General features: G+C 46.8%; 2 protein-coding genes across 9 annotated transcripts in view; both read right to left on the reverse strand.

Moving 5' to 3' along the window:
• Window positions 1-26,073, reverse strand: part of Srrm1 (Serine-arginine repetitive matrix 1) — a 94,469-nt gene that overhangs the window by 41,404 nt on the left and 26,992 nt on the right. For all 8 annotated transcript variants that reach the window (XR_010564484.2, XM_065432290.2, XM_065432295.1 and 5 more), the window contains 2 exons: window positions 22,999-23,106; window positions 17,864-17,966 (listed from right to left, as the gene is read on the reverse strand). Coding sequence is in view for 7 of the 8 variants with exons in the window: in XM_065432290.2 (XP_065288362.1) it covers window positions 17,864-17,966; window positions 22,999-23,106 (211 nt within the window). In the remaining variant the exon portion in view is untranslated. The remainder of the gene's footprint in view (window positions 1-17,863; window positions 17,967-22,998; window positions 23,107-26,073) is intronic.
• On the reverse strand, window positions 7,640-9,450 carry LOC135902319 (tigger transposable element-derived protein 6-like). Its single transcript, XM_065432297.2, has one exon. It carries the CDS (start codon window positions 9,252-9,254, stop codon window positions 7,704-7,706), a length of 1,551 nt encoding a protein of 516 aa, XP_065288369.1. The 5' UTR covers window positions 9,255-9,450; the 3' UTR covers window positions 7,640-7,703.

The following is a 26,073-nucleotide window of genomic DNA, read 5'->3' on the forward strand; positions in this document are numbered from 1 at the left end:
GACCGATAAATCGGACAGTGATAATTCGGGCATTCTCAGCAATTCGGACAGCTTCGGGGCACCGCCAATGGCCCCATGAACGTAATGTGTAAGGACGACCAATATTTAGGACAGCCGACAGCTCTACATTCGATTATCCGGATTCAGTCCGTAGTTGTAGAGCACGCGGACTCTGCTGCCATCATCCCCTCTGGCAACCTCGACAAGTATGGCCTTAGGGATACGAGGCATCAAGTATGGCGTCAGATTATACACTAGGTGGTAATCCCTGAGGCTTTACCTTGGTCGCTGCACTGTGCATGACCCGCAATTCTGAGCTTGTTTGCTTGCTTAGTAAGCGTTCAAGACAGCGATTTGCTGGCTCCGAGAAGTTCTTCTCATGTAGTTATTTAAATTCCACCAATGGTGCCCTCAAGACTTCAAATGAGTGTTGAGCCACAGTCCGAATGTGCCCGGTCTGCAACTGAAATACCTGAACTGCTGCCTACCACGAGCTCAAATGCAGACATTATGAATGACCTGCTAGACTGCAGTGTGCAGATTCCTGCCGCTGTTACATTTGAAGACTTTGCAGACATCGACAGCGTGGCGTCATTGTGTGCCAAACTGAACGATGACGAAACAATTTAGCAAGTTCTCCCACTGTCAAATTATGACTTTAACTTGGATGATGATGTGCTGTGTGCTCCAGTGTCTTCGCATGTATATCTGACTTGAGCCTTTGCAGTCCTTGCATCAGCGTAAACACTAAACAATGGGCGGATGAAGTAAACAGCCGCCATCGCCATCAGCAGCAGCGCAGCGTCTCTGGCGGTGTGGCGACGTTGTGGCACCGGCATTTTGCATTTCCATTGTCGCAAAGTTATATTAATTAAAGGCTGCATTTTCATTTTGTTTCAAAATGAACGGAAGCCGACGTCAATTCACCGTCGCCTTCAAGAAAAAGGCGATTGAGTATGCGGAAGCCCACGGCAACCTGGCGGCACAGCGCGAACTTGAAGTATCCGAAAAGAGCATTCGGTAGTGGCGGAGGCAAACGCAACGTATTACAACTTGCAGCAACCAAAAGAAAACGTCATTTCGTGCCGGATCGCAGTGGATTGCAGAACTGGAAGGCAAGGTTGCGGAGTCCGTCCGAGAGCTGCGTGTAAGATCGCTGCCTGTGACTGCCGAATGCATCCGTTTGAAAGCGGTAGAGATCGCACGCGCTGTAGGGGTTGAAGGACGGACTTCGGGATGAAAACCCAAACTTGGGAGGATTTATTCTACATTCTATACAGGGAGGTGAGCGACAAGTAACATTCGTACAGTCATTACGGGCCGGCAGCAACTCGGACGCTGCGGCCCGCGGCAAGAAGTTCGAGAGAGGTGAATCGGGGAATCAGGGCATGTCCCAGAATCTCTGGAAGGCTTCTTATAAGCCCTTCGAGCACTGTAAGTCACGTCATGTTTGACCAATGGGAGAGTCCGCTCCGATGACGCCACTTTCAGCCAATGGTAGGCGCCCGTGTCGCGGTGTCACACCTGGCGGCTCTCTGTGGTCTTGCCTCGCAGACTGGCAATGCACTTCTAACGAGGAGAAGGGGAGGGCTGCTCATGCTCCATTGTCGGATGCCCACCTGCTAATGCCGGCGGCGCACGAACTTGTTGGCACGTGAACTTGTTGCCTTAAACTTGTTTGCTCGGCCGCTCCTCTGGAATGCGCTTTCCTGCTTCTGCATTCCTCAATTAGCTGTGCTGCAATCCGATGTGGTCTGGGGAACTCGAAGTAATCGCAGGAAACAGCTCCATATCTAACAGCTCGTCCTCGCCCCGGTTGTTCTGAATGGCCGGCGAACTCAATTCGCTGGCCATGAGGAACGCTGAAAGAAGCTGCAGGGTACTGGGGTCGAGCCTCGTTTGACAACCCTCGGGATCCTGGGCCCTGGAGAACATACGTCAAACAAACCAAACAACACAGCGCTGCACCACGCGTAAGCGCAGGCTCTTCACCCCTGACTCGCCAGGCTATTACTGAGTCAAAATCAACCCTGATCTTTTATTTCCCCAATTTTGACAAAACAGTTCCAACCACCCTTCCAAACAGCTACCCATTTCTCCTCGATTGCCGACAAGACCAGAGTACTATTGTTGTTGCAAAACAAAAGGGTCGTTGACGATGCAAACAACAAATGAAAACAGCCGAACATAACTTAAGTGGCCTAACTACACGAACAGCATGTTTCCAATCTATCGCAGTGGCGTACTTATTGCACGTAATGGTGCCACTGAACAATCTGGTCAACCTCACAAGTACGTAATCACAGGCGCACTAGCCTTGTGGTCACTAAACAAAACGCGCACTTGCGTTGTAGGCGAACTTTTCATTTACGCTTACTCACGTTTCTTCCCTGAAAGTCCTACAGGACACGTGACATAAACGAACAATTAAACTTGCGGGACTTACACACTCCGCAGAACTCTTAAAATAATGCGTCTTTTAATAACTCGTTCCACGCATACTTATCAGAGAAGTCAGAATACGGCTGCCCTCAACACACATGCGCAACCTAGTCATAAATCTGCTTCCTTCCGTCCACACAGGACATGCGCTAGTGGAACTAAGAACGCTTCTCAGTGCAAATCATGCACTTACTAAAAACCTACGCGCTTAACCTTACAAAATTCAAAAACACTTAAAAAGAAAGAAGGTTAAATAACACACACGCGCGTTACCATAGGTCTTTCGACGATAACCTTGACCTTCAGGTTACTCACACACACAAAAAAAAGCCTATCTACTTATTAATGAGCATCTCACGAGACTACATGTTTACATAAACCTCATCTTTCAAACCACGGAGCTTCTCAAACGAAAACACAAACAAAGCTCAAACCTCACACATTGAAAGAAATCCTAGTCTCAAATCGCGAAAAACTTTCCGATGCTGAAAATAAAAAAAAATAAGACACTCCATTTCTACGGAAGGGCTCTTCGCCTCCCTTTCCAAACGCTTATGTCTGACTCATACTCTGAGCCGTCCTCGCGGTGGTCGCGGCTTGAAAGCTACTCTGGCTGCCGAGAGACAACAAAAGGGCTGACTAACTATCAGCTCCCCCAAGACGTTACGGTCTCCTGCCAATTTGCGTCCTCGCGCCCCGCTTTCAACACAAACTCGATTGACCGCGTCGCTACTCCCCACCTGGTCTCGTCCTACCACCTTGCGTTTCTTCGAACTGCACGCTGAGCTGTGAAAAGAACTACGGAACGACGAGGAGCTTAACTGCCTCGTGCCCTTTGTCCGCGTCCGTGCAGAACATTCTTCGCGGTCCCCCTTTGACCGGTGGCTTGAACGTTTTCGATGCGTCAACATCGTCCGAGACGACCGCATCTTTTTCCTCGCGCCCTGCCCATTTGGGTTTCTCGCCATCTTTGGCGGCGCTACATTAATTACCGACTTTCGGTCTCTACCGCGCTTCTTTTTACGGCGCTTTCTCTTTGCACTCGCTTTCATGTCGCCTTCTCGTGCTTCGTGCTGGCCGGTACACATTTCGTCGGCCCGGATCGGCCTCTTACCCGCACAGTCTGAGTGATTCTCACTAAAATCAACACTCGCTCTGCCTCGACTGGCGGACAGCTCAACCGACTCTGGAACAATGCAGCAGGCTTTACTCGAGTTAGACAACTCGCACTCTTGCGAACTGCCCTCTGCTACATTGCCCAGCGCACGCTGTGCATCGGCACACAGCCCGTCGGTATCGATCGCTGTCTCACGCGCACAGTCCGAATGATTATTAACTGAACCATCCCTCTCTAGGCTATCTAGACTGGCGGAGAGCCGCACCGATCCCTGAACAATGCAGTTGTTCTCTCGTGAGCTACGGAGCTCGCCACCCCGAGAACTACTCTCAACTGCATCACCCAGTTCGCACTTCACTTCTGCACGCACCTCTGGCCTGACATGGGTGCTCGCTTCTGTCGGGTCAGAAGTACCCTTTTCTTCGCTAGCAACCTCGCTAACCTTACCTGCGACGCACACACGCGGTAACTGTGCCAATTTGTTCGCAGCTGGCCTAGCTGTCTCCACAGTCATCTGTTGGCACAGCACCTCGTCGCTCTCACTACGGCCTTTAACGGCCTCTGTTGCCACTAAGGCATCGTTAGCAGCTAGCCTTTTCCCTTTTCCTATGAATCTGCAGCCAATCTCACAGGCACTACTCTTTTCGTCGGCTTCTGGCGAAAATCTAGACAATTCCTCATTCTTTCGCTCTGTACTACCTACAGAATTCTCAGACAGCCGTTGTCTCTGTGCCAATAAGTGATCACAATACTGTATCTCTTTGATCAGTGCTGCCTTCTCCCTCTCATACTTTTCCTCTCGCTCACGTTCGCGTTCATTCTCACGTCCGTGACGCTCACACCTAAGAGTAAGTTCTTGAAGCTCATGCTTCCGTTCATTCTCGCGTTCTTCACGCTGACGCTCACTCCTAAGTTCACGACGCTCTCGCAAACGTACACGACGCACACGCTCCCGTGGCTCCTGTATCACCTCCCAAGCAAGCTCGATGCTTTTGTCATCGTTGCCACTATCGTTAATCGCTTTTATGATAGCTGGCGTTTTCATCCGTTCGTCCGCCTCAACTCCCAAATCGTCGCACACCAACAACAAGTCTAACCTCGTCAACCTTCTAAGATCCATGGCAGCTGCCCCGACAGGTGGTTAAAACTGTTTTCCGTAATTAATTTGTGCAAACACACAATGCATCAAACTCCCGATTCCCAGAACTTATTCAAAATGAACACACAGCATTTGAGTCTGGCGAATCATAAGGAAAAAAAAACCACGCGCTCACTTACGGTTGCAGCACCCTGCCATCCGGTTCATTCGTCCGCTGTTGCCGGTTCCTCCGGACTCCCTGGGTCGAAGGCTCGCTCCTTCTTCGCTACTCCAAGTTTCTTCGGACCTCTTTCGACGAAGGCTCACTCTTCTTCGCTCTTCCCGGTTCCTTAGGATCTCTCTCGACGAAGGTTGATCCGTAGCGCTGCCACCAGCTGATGCATTCGGAGGCGATCCCACCGCTGCCACCAGATGTAGGGGTTGAAGGACGGACTTCGGGATGAAAACCCAAACTTGGGAGGATTTATTCTACATTCTATACAGGGAGGTGAGCGACAAGTAACATTCGTACAGTCATTACGGGCCGGCAGCAACTCGGACGCTGCGGCCCGCGGCAAGAAGTTCGAGAGAGGTGAATCAGGGAATCAGGGCATGTCCCAGAATCTCTGGAAGGCTTCTTATAAGCCCTTCGAGCACTGTAAGTCACGTCATGTTTGACCAATGGGAGAGTCCGCTCCGATGACGCCACTTTCAGCCAATGGTAGGCGCCCGTGTCGCGGTGTCACACCTGGCGGCTCTCTGTGGTCTTGCCTCGCAGACTGGCAATGCACTTCTAACGAGGAGAAGGGGAGGGCTGCTCATGCTCCATTGTCGGATGCCCACCTGCTAATCCCGGCGGCGCACGAACTTGTTGGCACGTGAACTTGTTGCCTTAAACTTGTTTGCTCGGCCGCTCCTCTGGAATGCGCTTTCCTGCTTCTGCATTCCTCAATTAGCTGTGCTGCAATCCGATGTGGTCTGGGGAACTCGAAGTAATCGCAGGAAACAGCTCCATATCTAACAGCGCCTATGGACTAAGCAGCGAAAGCACTCGTCATCCGACTCTGATCAAAGGCGTTGCTCTGATTCGGAGTAGCGCTTGCGCACTTCGTGCCCTTCTGTGTACTGAACACCCTGCCAATTCTTAACAGTATCGCGCGACCATCGACCCGCGTGTTTGTCAGCACCTTGTCATCATGGCATGGAGCGGCGAAATAGCGAAAGTAAGGGCATGTGTACACATGCGCGTATCTCGTTTGTTTCGCTGCTCAGCGCCGTTAATAAGGTGCTGACAAGCACGCGGGTCGATTGTCGCGCGATACCGCTAAAAACTTGGCCAGGTGCACATGTGAGCAGCATTTAAATAAATACTGTCACCATTGTGCAACCCCCTGAGTCGCATTTGTTTCACGGTAAGGGTGTCATGTCTTTCGGTACTTTTGCCACTGAAAAAGAATTTTTTCATTTTTAGAATTCGTTAGTTGGGGGATCGACCTATATTCTGGTCCGACCTATAGTCCGGTTTTTACGGTATAATGGTAAGCCTTTTCACTTTACATGCACAAGAGAATTGGGGGCTCATGACAATCGTCAATAGTCTGTTTCAATGAAAATGCACGCAAAGAATGCAGCAAACTTGAATTCATATTTTGCGGAAAAAAAGAATCACTGTTCAGAAATGGAAATAGTGTAATAAAGAAATAATGAAATAGTGTCATGCTACATTGTTTACAAGCATTATAATGCTCAACATTGGTAGGTATCATTTTCTATGACCGCTGTTTCATTGACGAAAACAAAAATTAACTTATTCCAAAGGTCTAAATCACCAATTTTGGCTAATATTAGGGAGTCTAAATGTTGTTGACCAGATTATTAACATATTTAAAAAATACAAAAATAAAAACACTATCAAGGGAGCAGTGACATTTGTACAATACTACTAGCATTTTTTAATATCGGCATGCCAACATACATTAAACATGGATGCCTGGGTGTGATGTGGAAGAGTCAAATTGTTAACGCCTAACACTTTCAGCCTCCCTTTGATTCATGCTGCAGTGAAAAGTGTCATATAGTACAAAAGAGGCATATTTTGTAATGAGCGAATTCATATGCATTCTATCCTGATTGTTGCACCAAGTTACCAATCCCAGCAATAACAACAGCACTAGTACAGTCGCCGACTGATTTTTCCGACTCCAGAAATTCAGACATGCTCAATTATTCGGTCTGCTTCGCGGCACCGCCATTCTCCCCATAGACCATAATGTATAACAACTTCCGAAAGTTAAGGGGGGATGAGGGTCTTGAAAACTTTTTTTTTATTTCTTAACGTATCTTCCTGAAAATTCGCATGCAGATATATCTTTCAATGCTGATTCCAAATATATATTCAGATTTGATATATCTCATTTAGAAATGAAGATATCGCAAAATAACTTATCCCACATAGGTCTTTTGTTACGGGCCATTATGGTAATTTCTTAATTAAAAAAACTAGTTTTAAAGAATAGCTGTCATTTCCAAGGACCTACTGCACATCCTAAAGCTAAAGAAATTTTTTAAAAGTCATCATATAGGTCATGAATGAATATCAAAGTAGGAAGAAAAAAACAATGCAGGAGTAATTAGCTTACACCTGACCTAATTGCTAGTCTATTTGGTTTAATGAAAAATGGAAAGCTTTAGGATGCAGCTGAGGTTTCACTGAAAAAAATGATACCTAATTCAATAAAATCAGTTGATGCAAACATTATGAAAAGTTCCGTAAGGCAAAGGCATTTGATCGAAAAAGCAAAGCTGAGAAAATTGCATTCAAAGTTTTGCTTACTCTGCCACTTTTGTTTACCTATCACATGGAAAAATTTAATGCTTTAGCATGCAGCCCAGTCATTACTGAACACAATACAGTCAAACCCGGATATATCGAACTCATAAAAAAACGGGAATCACTTCGATATATCGTGTAATTCGAAATAAAACTTTTAACAAATTTGGCAATGTACAAACCGCACCTCAGTAAAAAGCATTCTTTATTTGATAAAAACATGTACGGTGGGACTATTAATGCGAGAAATAGTCGTTGATCTTCTTCTGCTTTTTGATTTTGAAAGCATTATTAAGCATGCACTTCTCAACGTTATCGAGCGACTGAGAACAGCTGAGCCCACAGCCTTCTATTGACTCACAGTGACGGCGAACAACGCTCAGCGCGTTAAATGCGTCGGAACACGATGGCGGGTACGAACTCGTCGTATCCTGACAGTTACTGTCGCCGGCGGCATCCCTAGTGAGGTCGGCAATGATGTCTTCGTCAGCGAGCTCTCCGGTTGTCGGAACATCGTCGTCGACGGAGACGAAGTCTGTTGCTGCAGTCCCATCACAAACAGCACCCGGGAACTCGGCAAGCTGGCTAAACAACTCATCAAGTTCCTCCAGCGGTTCACCGCTATCCAGGGGTTCATGGTGATTGTTTGATGAGCTCGCGCCAGCCTCGCCGGAAGCAGAGAGTCCACAATGACGGAAGCAGTTCTGAATTGTTTCTTGTTTGACGTCGTTCCATGACCCATTCAGCATGGTTATTGCTCCCAGGAGGTCAATTTTCAGCTCCCGGCCAGTGCGGAGGTTTAGCAAAAGCCTCTGCACAAGTCGCTTTCTGTAGCCTGCCTTCAGTGCACGAATGACACCTTGGTCTAAAGGCTGCAGCACCGACGTTGTGTTCGGCGGAAGAAAACGAAGCTCGATGTTACTGACGCTGACGTTGCAATGGTGGGCAGAGCAGTTATCAACCAGTAAGCAGACCTTTCTGCCTTGGCTTACCAGGTCGTCGTCCCAGGACTTGAGCCACTTGCCAAAAAGTTCGCTTGTCATCCAAGCTTTCCCATTCGATCTGTAAGACACCGGGACAGAAAGTGCGTTCTTTAGGCACCGCGGTGATTTGCTCTTTCCTATTACGAGCGGTCGAAGCTTGGTTGACCCGTCGACGTTGGTGGCGAGCAACACGGATATTCTGGCTTTATTGACCTTCCCGCCGTGGGACTTGTCATCACGACAGGCCAGCGTTCTGTTCGGAAGCATTTGCCAGAATAAAGCAGTCTCATCGGCGTTGAATATATCACGAGGATGGTACCTTGCTTTAATGTCGTTCCAATTTTCATCAATCCACTTTTGCACGCTGCCGAGATCTACAGCGCGGCTTTCACCGGTGACAGCACGGCCGACAATGCCGTGACGCTCTTTAAACCGCTGCAGCCAGCCTGAGCCGCCTCTGAAGTCATGTCTGTTCAGCATGAAAGCGAAATCCTTTGCTTTCTGTTCGATCATTGGGCCAGAAACGGGGATGTTTTGCGACCTAACGTCAACAAACCACTTATACACTGCAGCCTCTACGTCTTCAAATGCAGCCGTCCGTACTCGTCGAGCGCTGGTGGTAGCAGCAGGCCTCTTGTCCGCCTTAGCCCTAATGTCGGCCTTATTTTTCAAAATCGTACTCAGCGTGCTTCTGGGGATGCTGTACGCTGCGGCGACATCCGACTTCTTTTCTCCGCGCTCAACTCTTCTGATGATCTCCAGCTTTGAAGATATGGTTAGGTTCTGTCGCTTCACAGCAGCCATCTTTCACGAAGCGGACGAGCTCACCGCTCCCACAAAGCAACGAAGCACACGGAACAAAGCAGTCGCAATGGCAGTCGCGCGAGTCACATAACCAGAATGCAGGCGCACGTGGCTGCGAGTAAACAGAGTGCGCGGTCGAACCACTTCTGCTAGGGGTGGCTGGGTGGCTGTCTGAGGGAGCGAGAGCAGCGCTGGGACTCTATTTATAGCAGCGCCGTGCGAGCACTGTTGGGCTAAACCACTTTGGCCAAGTGGGGGGGGGGGGGGGGGATGGATGTTGGCGCAGCTCGCCCGGCCGCCACGCGGGAAAGCCAACTTCTGGAGCAGTTTTGCGCGGCTTGAAGTTCGATATATCAAGCGCGGCTGCTATTTTTGTTCGATATATTAGTATTTTTTGCTATATATTCTCATTTTAGCAATACAATGTTCATAAATTGTTCGATATACGGGGTAATTCGATGTAAACGGGTTCGATATAGTCGGGTTTGACTGTAACACCAAACTCACAGAAATCTGTTCATGTAAAGATTGTGAAAACTTCTGTATTGCGTTGGCCTTTGACAAAAAAAAAGCTCAAAAAGTCACCTGCTATTTTCTGTGAATCTGCCACACATTCACAAAAGTCCTGGGCAGTAGTCCTGGGTTCTGTCAGGCTTGTGTTTCTTGGCCATCCTCTTCTTCACCTTTTCAGCGTTGGTGTGACTTTTATCAGACCTGCACAGCCTCTGCTTATCTTTCTCAAGGCTCCTACGAATGAGGCAGCTCCCAGGACTGTAACCAAGCTGTGCTGCAACAGCTCTGCTGGTTGCTGCCATTCCTTGGTTGAAGCGAGAAACTGCTTCTGCAACAGCTCTTTCAACAGCCAGCAAAGAGTCATGCGTGTTCTTGGAGCTTTGGCTCCAAATGACAGAGTGTAGGCACTCAATGGCGTTCTGTGTCATGCCATCTTTGCAGCGCTCCAAGAGGGCCTCGTCGCCCAGCCTTGCAAAGATTGGCTCAAGAGCAGTGCGAACGTGGCCTGGCAGAGGGTTTTTGTGTGGTGACGGCTCCACTTGGTTCGCCAAAGCACGATTGAAGGCACACCACGAATCAACCCCTTGAGGACAGCAACTGTGGTCTGGGGCTTCATCTGTCGAGGTCATGTGCAACAGCGTGGCATGCACTGCCTTTTTCATGCCTGCAACGTCGTGGCTGTGGCTCCGCAAGGCATACCCATAGTAGTTTGTAATTTTCTTTATCTTATCTTGGGTGAGGTTGCCCTTTCCGCCAAGAGATTCTCCTTGTGCCTTCTTCTTCTCCACCAAGTTGCGAAGAGCCGTCCCCATCCGCTTGTGGACATGGTTCAAGCAGTCTTTCTTTTCAATGGATATATATCCATACACTTCTCCTGAGGTCAATGCATGAAAGGTGCGGCTATCACCATCAGAAAGTATAGTTGTGTACCGCAACCCATTTTTTTCCAGAGACCTGTTGAACAAAATGATAGCTGCTTCAGTCTCCATCCGGCCGGCATTGCAGTCGATGTTTTTCATGCACTTGTGGTTCATAGCCCAGTCACCGTACCCATCATCACTGGGATCAGGTGCCCCTTGGCACCCACGACAGTACCTCGAGAGCACAACATGGTCCAGTACTAGGCCAGTGTATAGCTCTATGATGCAGCCTACTGCAATATTTGAATTGTGACCACGTGTTTTCCATGTGCCATCAAATATGACATCTACATTTCCTGGTGGATTCAGGAAGTTCTTGTACATGTCCTTCACCACTTTGACGCTTGCTGCTTCTGTAGCAGTAGCTACTGCCTGGCAAGCTTTCACCATGGTGTCCATATGCCCCCTGAAAGTCTTGTGGTGAAGTCCTCGGTGAGAGAGGTTCATGGTGGCACAAAAATCTGCTAGGGCAGTCGCTCCCTTGCCTATACTTTGAATTCCCTTCATTGCCCGCAAATTGACTTCAAAGGGCGTGATGTTGGATTTCCCGGGCACTCGTGGCGACGAGAAGTGCCGCTCGGCGAAATCGCAATTTGAGCATGTGAGCTCCAACTTCACTGCTAGGCCGTATTCTCTCTCACTGCACTTTGCGAGTTGGAGAGTGGTCATCCCACACTTGCTGCAGCTTGTGGACACAAACATCTTCTTTAGCACTGAGAGATCAACGATGATGTACTCTGTGCCGCGATCGTCATCTTCACTTGCTGTGCCGACGTTCATTAGCTCGAACTTGCGGGAAGTCGCGGACTGCTTCGCCAATGAAGTTTTAACGTTGTCTGCGTAATTTTCGCGCCCCGCGCACTCCGCCTCCGTGAAAAACACCGTGTCGAAGCGTTGAGCACGCGAGCTCGGTTCAGCCGCGTCCGTCGGCACCGAAGCGGCGTGCGGAAACGCCGAAGTCAACGTTAGGCTTAGGTCAGCCGGCTCGGCCGCTTCCGACGACACGGAATCCGAAGCGACTTGCAGCGTCTCAAAAGTTGGCATTTTCGACGGGCTTAGTCCAGGCGCATCCACCGGCACTGCACAGACTTGCGGTAACGAAGTTGACACTGATCGGCACTGTCCAGCCGCGTCCACAGGCGAAGCTAGCGTCGACGGGGTTTGTTCAGCCGCGTCCACCGGCGAAGCTGTTGTTGGCGAGCTCAGTCCTGCCGCATCCACCAAGGGCACAGCAGCTTGCGGCATCACCGAAGCTGTAGTTCTCGACGATGTAGCGCTGTTCTTATTCCATGCGCGTCTCTTTTTGCCGACTGCTTTTCGCGTGCTTGCTTTCAAGCGCGCGTCTCGCGCCATCGTGACACGCGGAACAAAGCCACCAGGCACGCAAAAGCAAGAAATTCGTGGTTAAAAGAAGCGACCCAATAGCCAAAATATCTAGAAGAACGATAAAGAAAAAGGCAGAACGAAAAATACTAGGAAACAAAGAGGAGCTCGAAAAATGACGTGCGTCCAGGCGAAAGCAGACGACGTGAAGGAGTCGGACAACGCGGCCGCGGAAGGCGAAGCATACGTCACGGCCAATCAGAGGGCTGCGCCTCGAGGAGGCGCCCGGTTCACCCAATCAGCGGCTGTCTCGCGACGATTTCCCGCTTGAGAACGGGTGCCAATCCCTCCGCTGCACGAGGGTCTACAGCGTGCCGAGGGGCGCCAGAATGGAGAGCGGGAAACCAGCTTTCAAACGAGACCAAGATGGCGCCGATCGGTACGCGTCGCGCGGAGCTACGGCAGCTTGAAAATGAGGCAAATCTTCGCGCTTGGCGTTCAATTTCGGCTCACCGACGTTTATAAATTACCGTTTATTTTATACTTCGAGTAGGAATTGCGCCATAATATTTTGTAGAGGCATAGTTGGGACATTAAGGACTTCAAAAACGCAATTTTTGAAAATTGCCATTTTTGACCATTTTTCGCGATTTTAAGACCCGCGTCCCCCCTTAAGACACCTTGCAACCTCTGGTCTGATTTTTCTGACACTCCTTGAGCCAACCCAATTGAGAGTACCATGCACCGACTCTCACCAATGCACAGTTCGACTTGCTGAATGCCATTTTTGTTTTGAACGGAGCCTCCTTGTTGCCCCACGAAGTGGCGCTACTGCAAATCCCCGCTCATAATCATCGTTTCTGCCTGGTTTGTAGCTACGTCAGTTCCAGACTCAGCTTAGTAAGCCATGTCATGACAATCTAGCAGCTGATTTATTTCTTTCTTCATGCACGATGCTGCGAGTAGGCCACGTTTTTCGTTTGTGCGACTGGTGTCGGCGTGACGGCGTGGTGATGTTTGCTTTGTGTGCTGTGTTGAGGTTGCAGTGATGCAACGCTGCATACGTAAACATCGCGTCGAGTGAGTGTCTAATGGCGCCGACAGTGCCCACACAAACTGTTCTGGGGAATGCCGGCAAGTGGGTGCTGGGAGGCCTAGGATTTGTCGCCTTCCGATGTGCTCCCTACTGATGCTGAAAATGTTCTGCCGAGACCTGCGCAGTGGTTGCATTGCGATTCCGGACACCATCTCATTTGACAGTTTCACAGGTGCTGATACTACTGTACTGACATGCGCAGAACTCGACAACAGTGAGATCATTCGTCAGGTTTCTGCTGCGTCGCTGGACTATGACTCGAGTTGGAAGATGATGCGCAATGTGCTATGCTGCCATCGCATGCAGAGCGTGCACAAGCAGTGACTGTGCTTTCAGCTGCCTATAATGACCGTACAACCCTCTGCAAGAATCAGGCTTATCTGATGGCGCGTAAATGGAACAGCGTGCAACAGTGCATTCACAATTTCTTCAAGCCTACTGCCGAGCCCGAATAAGTGCGTGTAAATAAAGGATTTCTTTTTTTTTCTTAATCTGCTTTTTCAGACACCTGTTTATTCGGACATTTCCGCAATCCCCGTGAGGTCCGAATAAACGGTCAGCGACTGTATTTTGTTTGTATGGCCTTAGTTGCATGTTCTTTAACCCTTTCAGGGTCAATGACGAAAATATACGGCGCCGTCTGTATGTTTAAAACGTGCTAATTTCCTAATTTTTTCTTTCCTGGCATGTGATGCCACTATGTGGGAATACAGGGATTTTTTTTTCTCACGCCTCCCTCTCTCGGTTTTCGTTGCATGGTTTGTTTTAGAGCTAGTTTGCTCCGGCGCGTCTATATATAACCGCTTGCACATTATCGCGCGCGCAGACGGACGGCGGTTTGGGTTTTGTTTGGCAGGCAGTTTCGGCTTCTTGTGCTCGCAAAACTGATGGCTATCTCGTTACTAATCGCTCAAAGGGCGGCCGCCTATTTCTTGCTCAATTAGTGCTCACAGAGGTGAGCATAGGAGGGATGCCACCATGCATGCGTTTCCTTTTCTTTTTTTGGGGGGGGAGACTCGCGATATCTAATTGCATCTGGTTGGCGATAAGATGAAGATTAGCGGAAGTTTGTCACACGTCTTGCTTTTTTAACAGGCACACAACCACACACTTTTCTTGAGCGCGCTCACCTACGCAGTTCGATTACACCATGAACGTAAATATTAGTGTAAGAGCAGGAACATTTGAAACTTGCAAAATATTCTCGTGTGCGCATATTTAAAGCCTTGAACTATAACAATGCATCAAATTTTTAACTCTTATAAGTTTCTTTTTTTTTATTGTTGTTATTCATGAATGAGGAGTACATATATACCAACGCAAAATATTTTTTTCTCACTTTACGGTCAACATAAAAAAATTACTGTAAATTTTGTTCGAAATAGGTCCCTCAGAAGAATGGGAATCAGCAATAAAAGAATCCACCCTGGGCGGTCGCATATGGCAAAAAGATCTACCCTGAAAGGGTTAAATGATTTGTAGGCATACTTAGAAACACATTATGCAAAAGTCTACATTTAGTTCATTTATCAGTACAACAAGGTTTGTTCTACTTTGTTGTAAATCAGGCAGAATGACAGGGACACAGAAAGGCACACTAGACAAATACAAAGCAGACACAGAAGACAGCATACCAACAAGCACATGTAGCTGCCCTCATTGACAAGGCTTGTGTTTGGGCTTTAATTTAAAAAAAACTATATTTGCTAAAGTATTTCAAGCCTAATCTTCCACCACCAAAAACAAGACGGATCTCCCCATGCATGGCTTACATATTGCAGATTTAAAAGCTAAAAACACCAGCATCAAAAAGGAAAGCTTATTCCTGTATTCTGAAAGACACTTCGTCTGATGACACATGGTCCGCACACACCCCAATGCCTCCTGTCTGTTGTTTTTAGTAAATACAGTTAAACCACATACAGTTGCTGACCGATTTTCCGGACCTCGCGGGAACCGAAAAACAAAAAAATCTGAAAAACTTGTTCACCCCAAAACATAAAATTTATTAGGCTTAGAGCTGCTTAAATATGTCTGATAATGCCCTGCCTCATAATATGTTTGGGGGCGATCAGATTTGTTTGGATTTGCACAAGAGCGATATCGTCTCCGTATACAGTCCGATAAGAGCGTCACCTCATTGGCAATCTCCATTGCCGTATATCGCCACTGAGATAGAAGAAACGAGACACGCTTCTTCGCACCACTTGGCTCTTGTGTAGGCACATGAGGTGATGCTGATCACACAAATGCAGAATTGCAAATGGACAGCCATCAGTCATACATTCGATTATCCATACTCGTAGCTGTAGCGCACGCCGACTCTGCTGCCATTATCTCCTTCAGCAACCATGACGAGACATCAAGTATGGCCTCAGAGATTACACACTAGATGGTAGTCTCCGAGGCCTAGCTTAAGCCGCTGTTCTATGCTTCAGTGATTTAACGGCTAATGCCAATCTTGGAGGCATTGCCTGAATTGTGAGGTCGCATCAGCATCACTATCATCATGCCCTATTCCAGCACCTGTGCACGGCCCGCAATCACAATTCTGTTTTCCGAGTTTGTATTCTAGACAGTGCTCTGCTGGCTCAAAAGTCTTTCTCGTGCAGTCATAGAGAGGCTGCGTCATATGGCACCAATGGTGCCCTCGCAGTTCGAATGAGCCTGACTCCGCAACTTAAGAGGCTGAACTGCCAATGTTCCATTGAAGAAGACTTTGCAGACATCGATAGCGCTGTTTCGTTGTGTGCCGAACTGAATGATTACGAAATAATTGAGCAAGTTCTCCCACTGTAAAACAGTGACTCTGACGATGATGAGCTATGTACTCAGGAGTTTTCACATGCAGATCTGACTCAAGCCTTTGCAGTCCTTGCATCGGCGCATAGCACAACTCAAAACTAGCAGAAATGCGGACCCACTTGGTTGCACGTAAGCGGAAGTGCGTGCAGCAATGCATCTACCACTTGTTCTGTGCACAGGGGCCTTAAAACATAAATGAAGTGATCTTTTTTGCATACATTAGTTTTTTCAGACATTCAATAGCTCGGACTTATTTACGTTACCCGTGGAGTCCGAATTATCCGTCGTCGACTGTATAAGCATCAGAAATACATGGAGGTGTGATGGCAGTGACAACATAGAACACAGCTACAGCTTGACGAACCTGGACGACTTGTCACGGCCAACTTTATCGCAATAAACATCTTCCCCTATCTGCTTGGCAGAGCTGAAAGCATGCTGCAGGTATGATAAGCAACATGAACTGCTGCCTCCTTCATCTGGGCCAGTTCAAGTGTCGATCATGGAAACGAAAGCAGCAAGCAGTGATCGCAATGCCATGCCGCACTCACGCACCACATGCACAGCCAGAAGCAGTGCAGGTGCGGGAACAGCTTGCTGCATAGATGCTTACATGGATGCAGTCTGCCAGCAAACATGCATGCATCCTCACATAAAGACAGCTTGTGCTCAGCAGGCAATGTGCTGCACACAAATGACAGGCACCCTGCTGTGGTGGGCTTTCAAAAATGCAGAGCCGATTCTCGCTCATTAGATCATTGTAGAAGTGCGCATGCAACCCACTCGCATACTGTGGAGGCTCAAATGTCTGGTCTGCTGCAATACTTCCTATTGAAGCTTTTCATAAGAAGCCAACCAACAAAGACACCAAGGGCAACACAGGGGAAATTACTTGCACTAACTAATTGAAAATAAAGAAATTATAAATTAATGGAATTGAAAGTGGATGAAAAAAACCATTTCCCACAGGTGGGGAACAATCACACGTCATCGCATTGCGGAGCATCGCATGCGTAATGCAATGCAAAGACGTGGGATTGTTCCCCACCAGTGGGAAATGGTTTTTTCATCCACTTTCAATTCCATTAATTTATAATTTCCTTATTTTCAATTAGGAAGTACAAGTACTTTCCCCTGTGTTGTCCTTGGTGTATTTGTTTGTTGGCTTCTTATGATATGATTACTAAAAATCGGGACCCCCTTTCTTCTCGTCTATTGAACTTTGAAAGACTGATTGGCATCATCTGGCCACACTATGCATGACCATAGGAAATAGAAAAATTTTAAAAACTACTTCAGGTGAGGGGATGGCGAGTAAACCAAAAATCGCTTTGTGCATATTCTAGGTAACATTTGCTGCAGTGTACAATTTTTTATATCTATATTAGCCGTGGTGCACATAAACGACACAGATTTATGGTTGCTGGTTAGTTCATACTACCACTTAGTGTGTAGATATGCTGCAATATCTAGCCAAATATGTCATAACGAGATTTCCCAAAACGAACTGACTGTCACATTTAAGCACACACACATTACTTGTTAAACACTTTTCACGCCTACACATTGAAAAAAGCATGCACTAATTGCAAGAAATAGCCTTTGTTAAGATAGTATGAACGGACCACGGTACAACAGTTAACAGATGTTTATTGAGAACAAGCAGGCAAATGTAATGCAACCAAAGAAGTTGGTCAATGAAGCAGTCGACCAAACCTGAATGGAAAGTTGTATACAATTACTTGCACCAAGATATTGTGATAACGCCTGCCATTTTGCAAAGCTTCCTGTGCACTCCTAGATCAGTCCAAATGTCCAAAGTTCTGGATGTCTATGTGAGCCACAGAGCGTGCAAGTAAGGCGTGGGCAGCAGTGTCAAACCCAACCAGTCCCCCAGAAGATGCACATGCTTGACGTCATAGTGTGAGCACAATCTGTGCAGGAGTTCATACCGCTTGCTGTTTCTCTGGTTTTGCCTTCTTCACAGAACCATGGCTTGAGCTCGAAGCAGATGAGGAACTGGAAGTGGACCTGGCTGGAGACTCGGAACGACGCCTGTTGAAAGATGAAATGAGCAATAAGGTGTTTGTGATGGCACCAGAATCTACGTATCTGTAAGGAGGAGCCAAAACAAAGAAGGAAAATCTGCCACAGTGGTGGGAATGACCAAGAATGTTTTGGAGCCAATTTCTCAGAAAAAAAAGAAGAAGAAGAAGACGAAATGGAGCAGCTGGATTACAAGCCAAACATACTGACTTAATTACAAATTAAATACAGCAGAACTTCGTTGATACGTTCCCGTTACATACGTTGTCCTCGCACCAATGTTTGCAATTAAGAACACGAAAAAGGACACAATAGAGTTACACTTATGTTTTACTTCTCCATACATTCCCGGAAAACACTTAATTTTCTGCACCAATGTTCAGTACGTCACTCAACTGCGATTGCATGATACGTTTTCCAGCTGCTAGATCTGATGTAAACAAGAAAATGCGCGAGGCACGCGCGATCAGGAACACTATATAGCTGTCTAGCAGGGCAGTTTCAATACAATACTCGCCTGCCCGCCTCATGTGAAAACGCCGACACGCTCTCAGTATCTAATTTCAGTACCAGCAAATATTCTCCAGGGTCGTCGCACACAGCATTCACCGCTATCACCGCCAATCTTATTGTGACTAGCATCTTTGCCTATCTGTTTCCCAGTGCGGGGTGCGTAATTCCACTGGTAGCGTACTGCACACTTTTAGTAGGCGATAATCCAACTGTGATGCTCTTCTCTGCTGCAGGCGGCACGATGTGGGCATCACATTTTGCTTCGGCAGCATCTGGCGTCGCCCTATTAAAACAACAAAATGTCCCTTGGGCTGCCAGAGCGCCACCAGCTTGACGCACATCAGCATATCATTTCGTGCCACAACGATACGCACGAGGCTTCGCAATATGTAGATGTCAACAATAGCTGAGCCTGTCAAATTTTTTTTTTTTAGTTACTTCTGATTGCATGTTTTCCCTTTATTCTCGTGGCTTTTTCAAAAATTAATGAACGAGGTTCAACTGCATACACTACGCTCGTTACAACGGATCCCTATACAACAGACTTTCGAATATAACGGAGCATATTTCAGCCTTAGTTTGTTTTACCTATCTTGCTATAATGCAACAAAGTTCGCTTTTAACAGACCACGCTACAACGGACTATCGGCTTTAGCGAACGAAATTAGTGGCAATTTTTTTCAAAATCGTGCGTATAAAACGTACTTTTGCTGTGTCGACACGGGCTGACAACTGACTTGCGAGGGTCAGCTGACGATCGTGGCTCAATATCGTGTGCGCGAGAAAGCAAGGCGGGGCGAGAAGCGCCGTCTTCTTTCGTGCATGAGGCACGAAAGTGATCTGCAATGTGGACAAAGTGCTCGCCCGCACCGGTGCCGTATCTTGAAAGCGACCTGCAATGTGGACAAAGTGCGCCGAGTGCCGGTAGCTTCATACGCGCTGTGCTTACGACGTTTAGTTCGCGTTGAAGCAAGAGACAGCACGAAGGTCAATTTGCTCGCTGCTGCTGCTGCTGCTGCCCTTATCTTGTTTAATTTGCAATCTCAATCGATGCTTCGCCTTTCGGGTGACACTCCGAGTACTTTAACTTGTTTTTTACTTTGGACGTTAATCACTCACCCTTTGCAATAAAGTTGTTAGACACTGCAACGAAAGTTTCGGAAGTGAGGCATTTCGGATATTACGAACTTTGGATAAAACGGACATTTTTTGTCGGATTATTAGGGCCCGTTGTAACGAGAGTCGACCGTATGCAGTAGGATCTTGGTGATATGATCCCACCTGATACAAACTTCTTGAAAGTCCTAGTCCAAGTTCATTAGCTTACAACATGCTAGAATTCGACTGTTGCGAACTGCTTTTCGTGCCCCGACGGATGATACAAACTATTGAGCTGACACAAGATCCCTGGCAAAGCTGGCGAGGAGGTCCTGACATGACGATGCACCAGTTGCATTCCTGTTGTCTAGGCGACCTACGTCACTTTGCCTCCAGCGACTACACTAACGAATGGCGACGCTAGTTTTCCCTTTTCACACTTACTATTGTTGCTTTTATTTAGGCATAGAAAGAAACAGCACTGTGGCTATCAATCTCCAATCTCTCATGTTTACGGCAATATGAACGCTTTCAGTGCCACTGACATACTGGTATGTTTCCGCATTACAGTACTGCACATTACAGATAGCAATGGACCATACCGAGAGAGACATTTGTCATTACCTGTGTCTTATTTTCCCTGTGCCTAACCAAAAATGACATTTGTGTCAGTTTTATAATATCTGAAAAAAAATCCTGATGCTGGAGGTGTGTCACCTACGATAAAACCTGCTATGTCAAGGGAAAGCTGAGCTCCTGCCATCAGTGCGGCAATAGCCCTTCCCAAAACCTGATTTTCTTCCAGATTTCGAAGGCAACACACAAAAAAGGTGCACATTTTCTCAAATTCTCCTGTGTATTTGTTCCAAATATATCACCATGAGATAAAAGAACTTAAGTTACAGGAAAAAAGAAAAACTAACATTTTGAGCAAGTCGGCCATTTTATTGTTGTTTCCCTCCTTACTGTATTTTCACGATTCTAAGCACCTCCCGCTATTTTCACTAAAAAAAATTAGAAAATGTTTGCATACTAATCTCAGCACCCCCTTTTTTGCCCTAAAGAGCACGTAGTTGAGACTGCCAAGCACGCTTGATCACTCTGTTGCCGAGCCAGAGCCGTCCGGAGTCTCGATGTGGCACGGCGTCGGCGGTGCAATCTCTGGCTTCTTGCACACGGCCGCCTATATCGGCGCGCATTGGGGATTCCCTGCCGCTGTGCGCCAATACAGGTGGCCATGTCTTGCGTTGCTGCATTCCGACACTACACGACAGATGGCGGCACAGAACACCAAAATTTAAGCCCCTCCCCAAAACCAGAGGAAATCGACGCCCCATAACTCTTATTAGCGTGTTGTCATGTGGGCATAGTATCGGCGGCGTTCAGCAAGTTTCGCAGGCGCGCATTGCTTTGTGAACCCCCACAAGTGGTGGGTTCACTGTCTGCACCTAGGCAGCTTTCGTTTGAATGTTTGCCATACAAAATTTTATTGCTCACGCCCGTCTTGTCGAGATATCGCATGAAGGGAGGGGAGGAGTCAGTTTAGACTTTCTGCATCTAAGAACCCTGCTCACTTTGGGCATCGCGATAGTGAAAAAGGGGATGCTTAGAATCGAGTAAATACAGTAATTTCCTATTTTTTCTTAGCATTTTTGGGTGACACAAACTTTTACACCATCCTGAAAGATTTGTATCATTGAGATTCTACTGTACCTTTTTAATTGCCACAGAAGTGCCAATCATAGTAGCAGAAAAATGCTAACTTGAATTCTGAACAGAGTGAATAAATTTTCACTGAATAACCATAAAATACAGCTGTCAATTGATTTTTCAGACACCTGATCTTTTGGACATGCTCCATGATTCAGAGTTCCCCACAGCACTGCCACCTAGGCCTCAGAACCAGTGTGTCATAGTGACTAAAATTTCGGACACTGCGTGGTGTCCTAAACCATGGTGGCCATGAACAATGCTCCCGCCCCACAGCCTATCACTTGTGCCCTTTCATTATTGAAGCCGATTCATCGGCTTTTTGAGTGCTGTATGGCTGCTGTAAAGAAATTTTTATCAACTTGGCAGCAAACCCAAACTTTCATCACTGATTCCAGTAAAGTGGCACGTAGCTGGCAAGGGTGGTGAGCTTTAAGCATGTTTGTACCAGTTAACTGCACTGGAGATTGGGTGTGAGATCCTGCGTGTGGGCTGGACTGATGGTCACACATGTGTGAAATTGCTCTGAGCTCTCAGCACACTCCTTTTGTTGGACACATACACACTTTATTAGTGAGGTTTTACTTTCAGATGCAGAACACCAGCAGCGGCAAGCTTGGGACAACATAGACTAACGACAATGTTTCCAGATCAGTGACTTTATCAGCTACTCTGCTCCTCCCAATTTGATCTGGTGCAAGAACATGTCTAAATGAACTTGCACGAATCAGTTACCCCTCTGTTGCAAAGCATCTAGCACTGCTTACAATCTCAATTTCGATTTTGCATGCATTTCTTGCAAATTTGCACTGCCCTGTATCTTCCACTGACTTTAGTACTTTTTTCGCTAACATAATTTAGTTTTCATCAAACTTGATGCAACATTTGTAAAATCATAGAACAAGCCCAAATTCGTAAACATTACGAAAAATTAAGGAGAGTAGGCAGGCATGGAATATGGAGCAGGGTGTACAGAAGTATGTTTAAGCATATTTAGGAAAAAGTTTAAGTGACACTTTAGCTTACGAGTGGCGAGAAGAGATGAAATTACATCCTTTGCATATAGGGGGGTAGATCCTGCCACCTGCATTGACCGTGGCACCTCTTAGTGCAGCTTTGGCACACTCTCGTTCGTAGATCATCGACGTAGAAGCTTTAACAGAATGGTGCAGAGTGGCACAGAATTCCCACAAATGCCGAAACAAAAATATCCACGTTTCCTACTCATAAATATAAAAGAAGTGTCAACATTTAATGTTGTAGGGACCCGTGTACCCAAAAATCTAAGAAAATTAAGAGCCTTTACCAACTACACACAGCAAGACGAAAGCGCGTCAGACAAGAAGCTTCAACACATTAGTTTGAGTGTGTCTGAGGCTCAGCCTAAGAACACAGGCATAATCAAAAGGAATGTGTCTCAAAACAAGTCGTGTTCCTCATGTCAAGGAGCTATACTCTGTTGATGAGTCCCCCTTCCCTACTGTCCGCTGCAGTGGGTCCTCTTATCCATTCTCAATTCACTGCCTATCATGATTCCTTCACTTCTCAAAAAGTGAAGGAATCATGATGTGATGAGCTTCTATGCCAAGACTACAATGCAACTAATGCTCAAAGCAAAAAACAAACTTTTTATGTCAGTAGTTCAAGTTAAAATTTATGCACACAACCCACAAGCCCACTAATGCATTGACTGGCCAGAGGATATTGCTGGAACACTTACCGCCTGTGCCTTCGAGACTCTGGGCTTCGGTGATGGTGTGGAGGATGCCTGCCATGGTGAGGGGACCTACGCCTACGTGGACTGCGTGACCTCCTCGGCGATCGGGACCTGGAGCGAGGAATAGCAAGTCAAAAGTCTCAGCCAAGCTGCATGGTCCATGAAGCTATTAATGTTTGGACAGGTGAAACAAGCACAGTGAAACTGCTCTCATGAGGACCTGCAATTCCCAGTAGTCAAACAAGAGATGGGGCAAGGGCACAACTTTCTACTGGACAAGTAGCAACAGCCTCACTGTGTAGAGAGCAGCTAAGAGATTGTCCCTCTCTCATTGATGAAAGAGCAGGAAGAAAACCACGCGGTTTTGTGGCATATCCACCAATGCCATGCAACTAATCTGCTTTTTGTCCACAAGCACAAAGAAATAAAGTGACAAAGAACATTATATAACACTCTATCTCAGTCTTTTCTTTTTCTTAACCTTCGAGAGCAGTACACCAGCTTCCCCTCTTGTAGATGAACATTCAACTGCAAGCAGCCTGGTAGGGAAACACTAGAGAAATTTATGAATTACGTAAACACTAATTAATTAGTATGCTTATTTGACTCAAAATTTCAGAATGGTTTGGACTTCATCAGGGAGTTACTATGGTGGCTGTCTCGTGCCATCAAACCCTATACATCACCATCACCACGGCAGTTGTTTCTGTGGGAGGTGATGTTGCAAAGGTGCTACAAGCAGGTAGCAAACCTGTCGACATACGTCCCCTGATGGAGTCGGAATTGCTTCAAAGAGCTGGTTTGAATCGACTAAACCTATTATGGTGAAGACAAAACATGTTACATGCACGGATTGGATGCACGGATGCATGGATTGGTTTGTGCATTGCTCTGGTGCTCAGCAATTTGTTGACGTAATATAACAGGTCTGTCTCTGTCATACACCAATGGACGAGGCAGAAATGCTCAAGCTCTTTCTCTACATAGACCACTTCCTTTACTTTGGCAAGGTAATTGACAGTGGTGTACAAGCTAGAAACCTTAAAGAGCTTGAGCCTCTTGGGCTTGAATGACTACAGTTGAACCTCGCAATAACGAAATTAGCGGGTAACGCAAAAAAAAAAGACTTTCATGAGAATTTTGTTGTTCGAAGCGAGACAGCACAGGTAATGCATCACAAAACGAAACTTTACTGGCAAAATTTCGTTAGCCTACTTTGGCAAGCTTGCTCAAGGATATCGAACCGCACCGCCAACAGTACAAACTGCACCACATGCGTCGGTCAGCAGTGGCAGCACCGCCGTGAAGCAGTATTCTCGGTGAATTGCTTTTGGAGATACAATCACTTTTGCGAGATTTTGCGCAACTTAGCACCGGACACATGCTAACAGTGCTCCAAGCATGCAGCAGCATTTCTCCAGTACACGGCCGCAGGCGCTGAAGCATCCAGTGCCGAGCGCAAAAGTGATCGTATCTCGTATGCCTCGAACGAAGTCGATCGAGATTACGGCCCCTTAACACAAATTTACGTCCGGCACCAAATACGCACGCTATGTCTGTCAAGCGGCACCAAAACCAGTGTTCTTGAAGCAACGAATGCATACTCCCAGACAATTGTTCAATCACTGCCCGATGCGTGGCACTTCCATGCTGCGACCACCATCTTGAGCACCATAACCAAAACTACGCTAGAGGGACATGGATTTCCTTGTTTTTGCTGCATTTTTCTTGCTACTCACTGCACTAGGTGTGCAAAAACCGTTGTCGCATGTCCGTAGCAACATGTGTTGCCGCTTCAAACGGGTGATCAACGAACAAGACAGCGGCCACGATGCATTTCCAGCACGACCACTTTCGGTGCTTGCTTGTTTTTTGTAAAGAAAAATGTTGGCACCCACACAAGTATAATGTGGTGCTACTTTACGCAATTTTAGTGCAATGTAATGGATTGAGCGCATTTTGGAGCCTGCTAGTCTTGTGATAGAACAGGAAGACCTTGTTAAACCGTACCCGCCTAAGGGGGCCCGCCCCTTGAAAACCAAAAAATCGCGAAAAAGTAGATTTTTGAAAAACAATATTTTTGGGTTCTATGTCTCATAAACTAGCTGTTCTATAATTATCAGCACCTAATTCAACCGCAAAGTAAAAAAAAAAAGTGCTACTTTTGAGGCTATTGTGGCCCATAAGACACGCACAAGTGCCGAAATGAAGACAAACTTCTAGCGCGCCCTATTCCTGGCCCTTGCGCCCTGCCCGCGCCATCTTGGTTTAAAGTGTGACGTGTCGTACATCGGCAAGAGTAGAAATTTTAAACGGTGCTTGAAACAACACATGAATGACGTCGCCAAGGGCCACACAACCACGAATGCCCTGGTGGAACATCACGAACTAACCGGACACATCATTGGCTGGGACTCGGCAGCCATTATCGCAAAAGAGAAACGCTTATCTGACCATTTGCTTTTAGAATAATTTTACATCCGATCAACTAGATGTACGATAAACAGGATGCGAGGTAATCTTCCCGAGACATACACCCACACGCTGCGCCACCTTACCCATAAATAGCCGGGTGCCCATGCTCATATCTTCATTGTGATCAAGGGACCTGTACGGGGCCCGAAATACATGTTTTTTGGCACTGATAGGCTTCCTCGCCAGACGAGTTTTCATCGAACACTTGACTAAATTCAAAGTTAAAATCTTTTGGAGGGGAAATTAAAGAAAGGGCTTTGTAGCCCCCTGGGATATCTATCAAGGGATCATCACAGTGAATTTCAGCTTCCTACAATGTCCTGGGATTTCTGCACGCTCTTCCTCGGGCATACACATGAACCACCTAGTTAGACCACAATAACCCGAACTAATAAACACATCTTCATGAAACTTCACTGTTTCTCACAGTTCGGTTGTGTGAACATACGCTTGAAGTTTCATCCGGATATCTTAAAGAATAAGAAAGTTCGGTACTCAGGGTAGCCTCACCCCTTAAGCTGTAGTTTTGTTTTAAAAGTACCTAGTAAAGTCAAATAGCCGGCTTAACGGCCATTGAACATAATGCGTTTTGCATCCACATAA

Source organism: Dermacentor albipictus, chromosome 5 (genome assembly GCF_038994185.2).
Source record: "Dermacentor albipictus isolate Rhodes 1998 colony chromosome 5, USDA_Dalb.pri_finalv2, whole genome shotgun sequence".
Lineage (NCBI taxonomy): Eukaryota > Metazoa > Arthropoda > Arachnida > Ixodida > Ixodidae > Dermacentor > Dermacentor albipictus.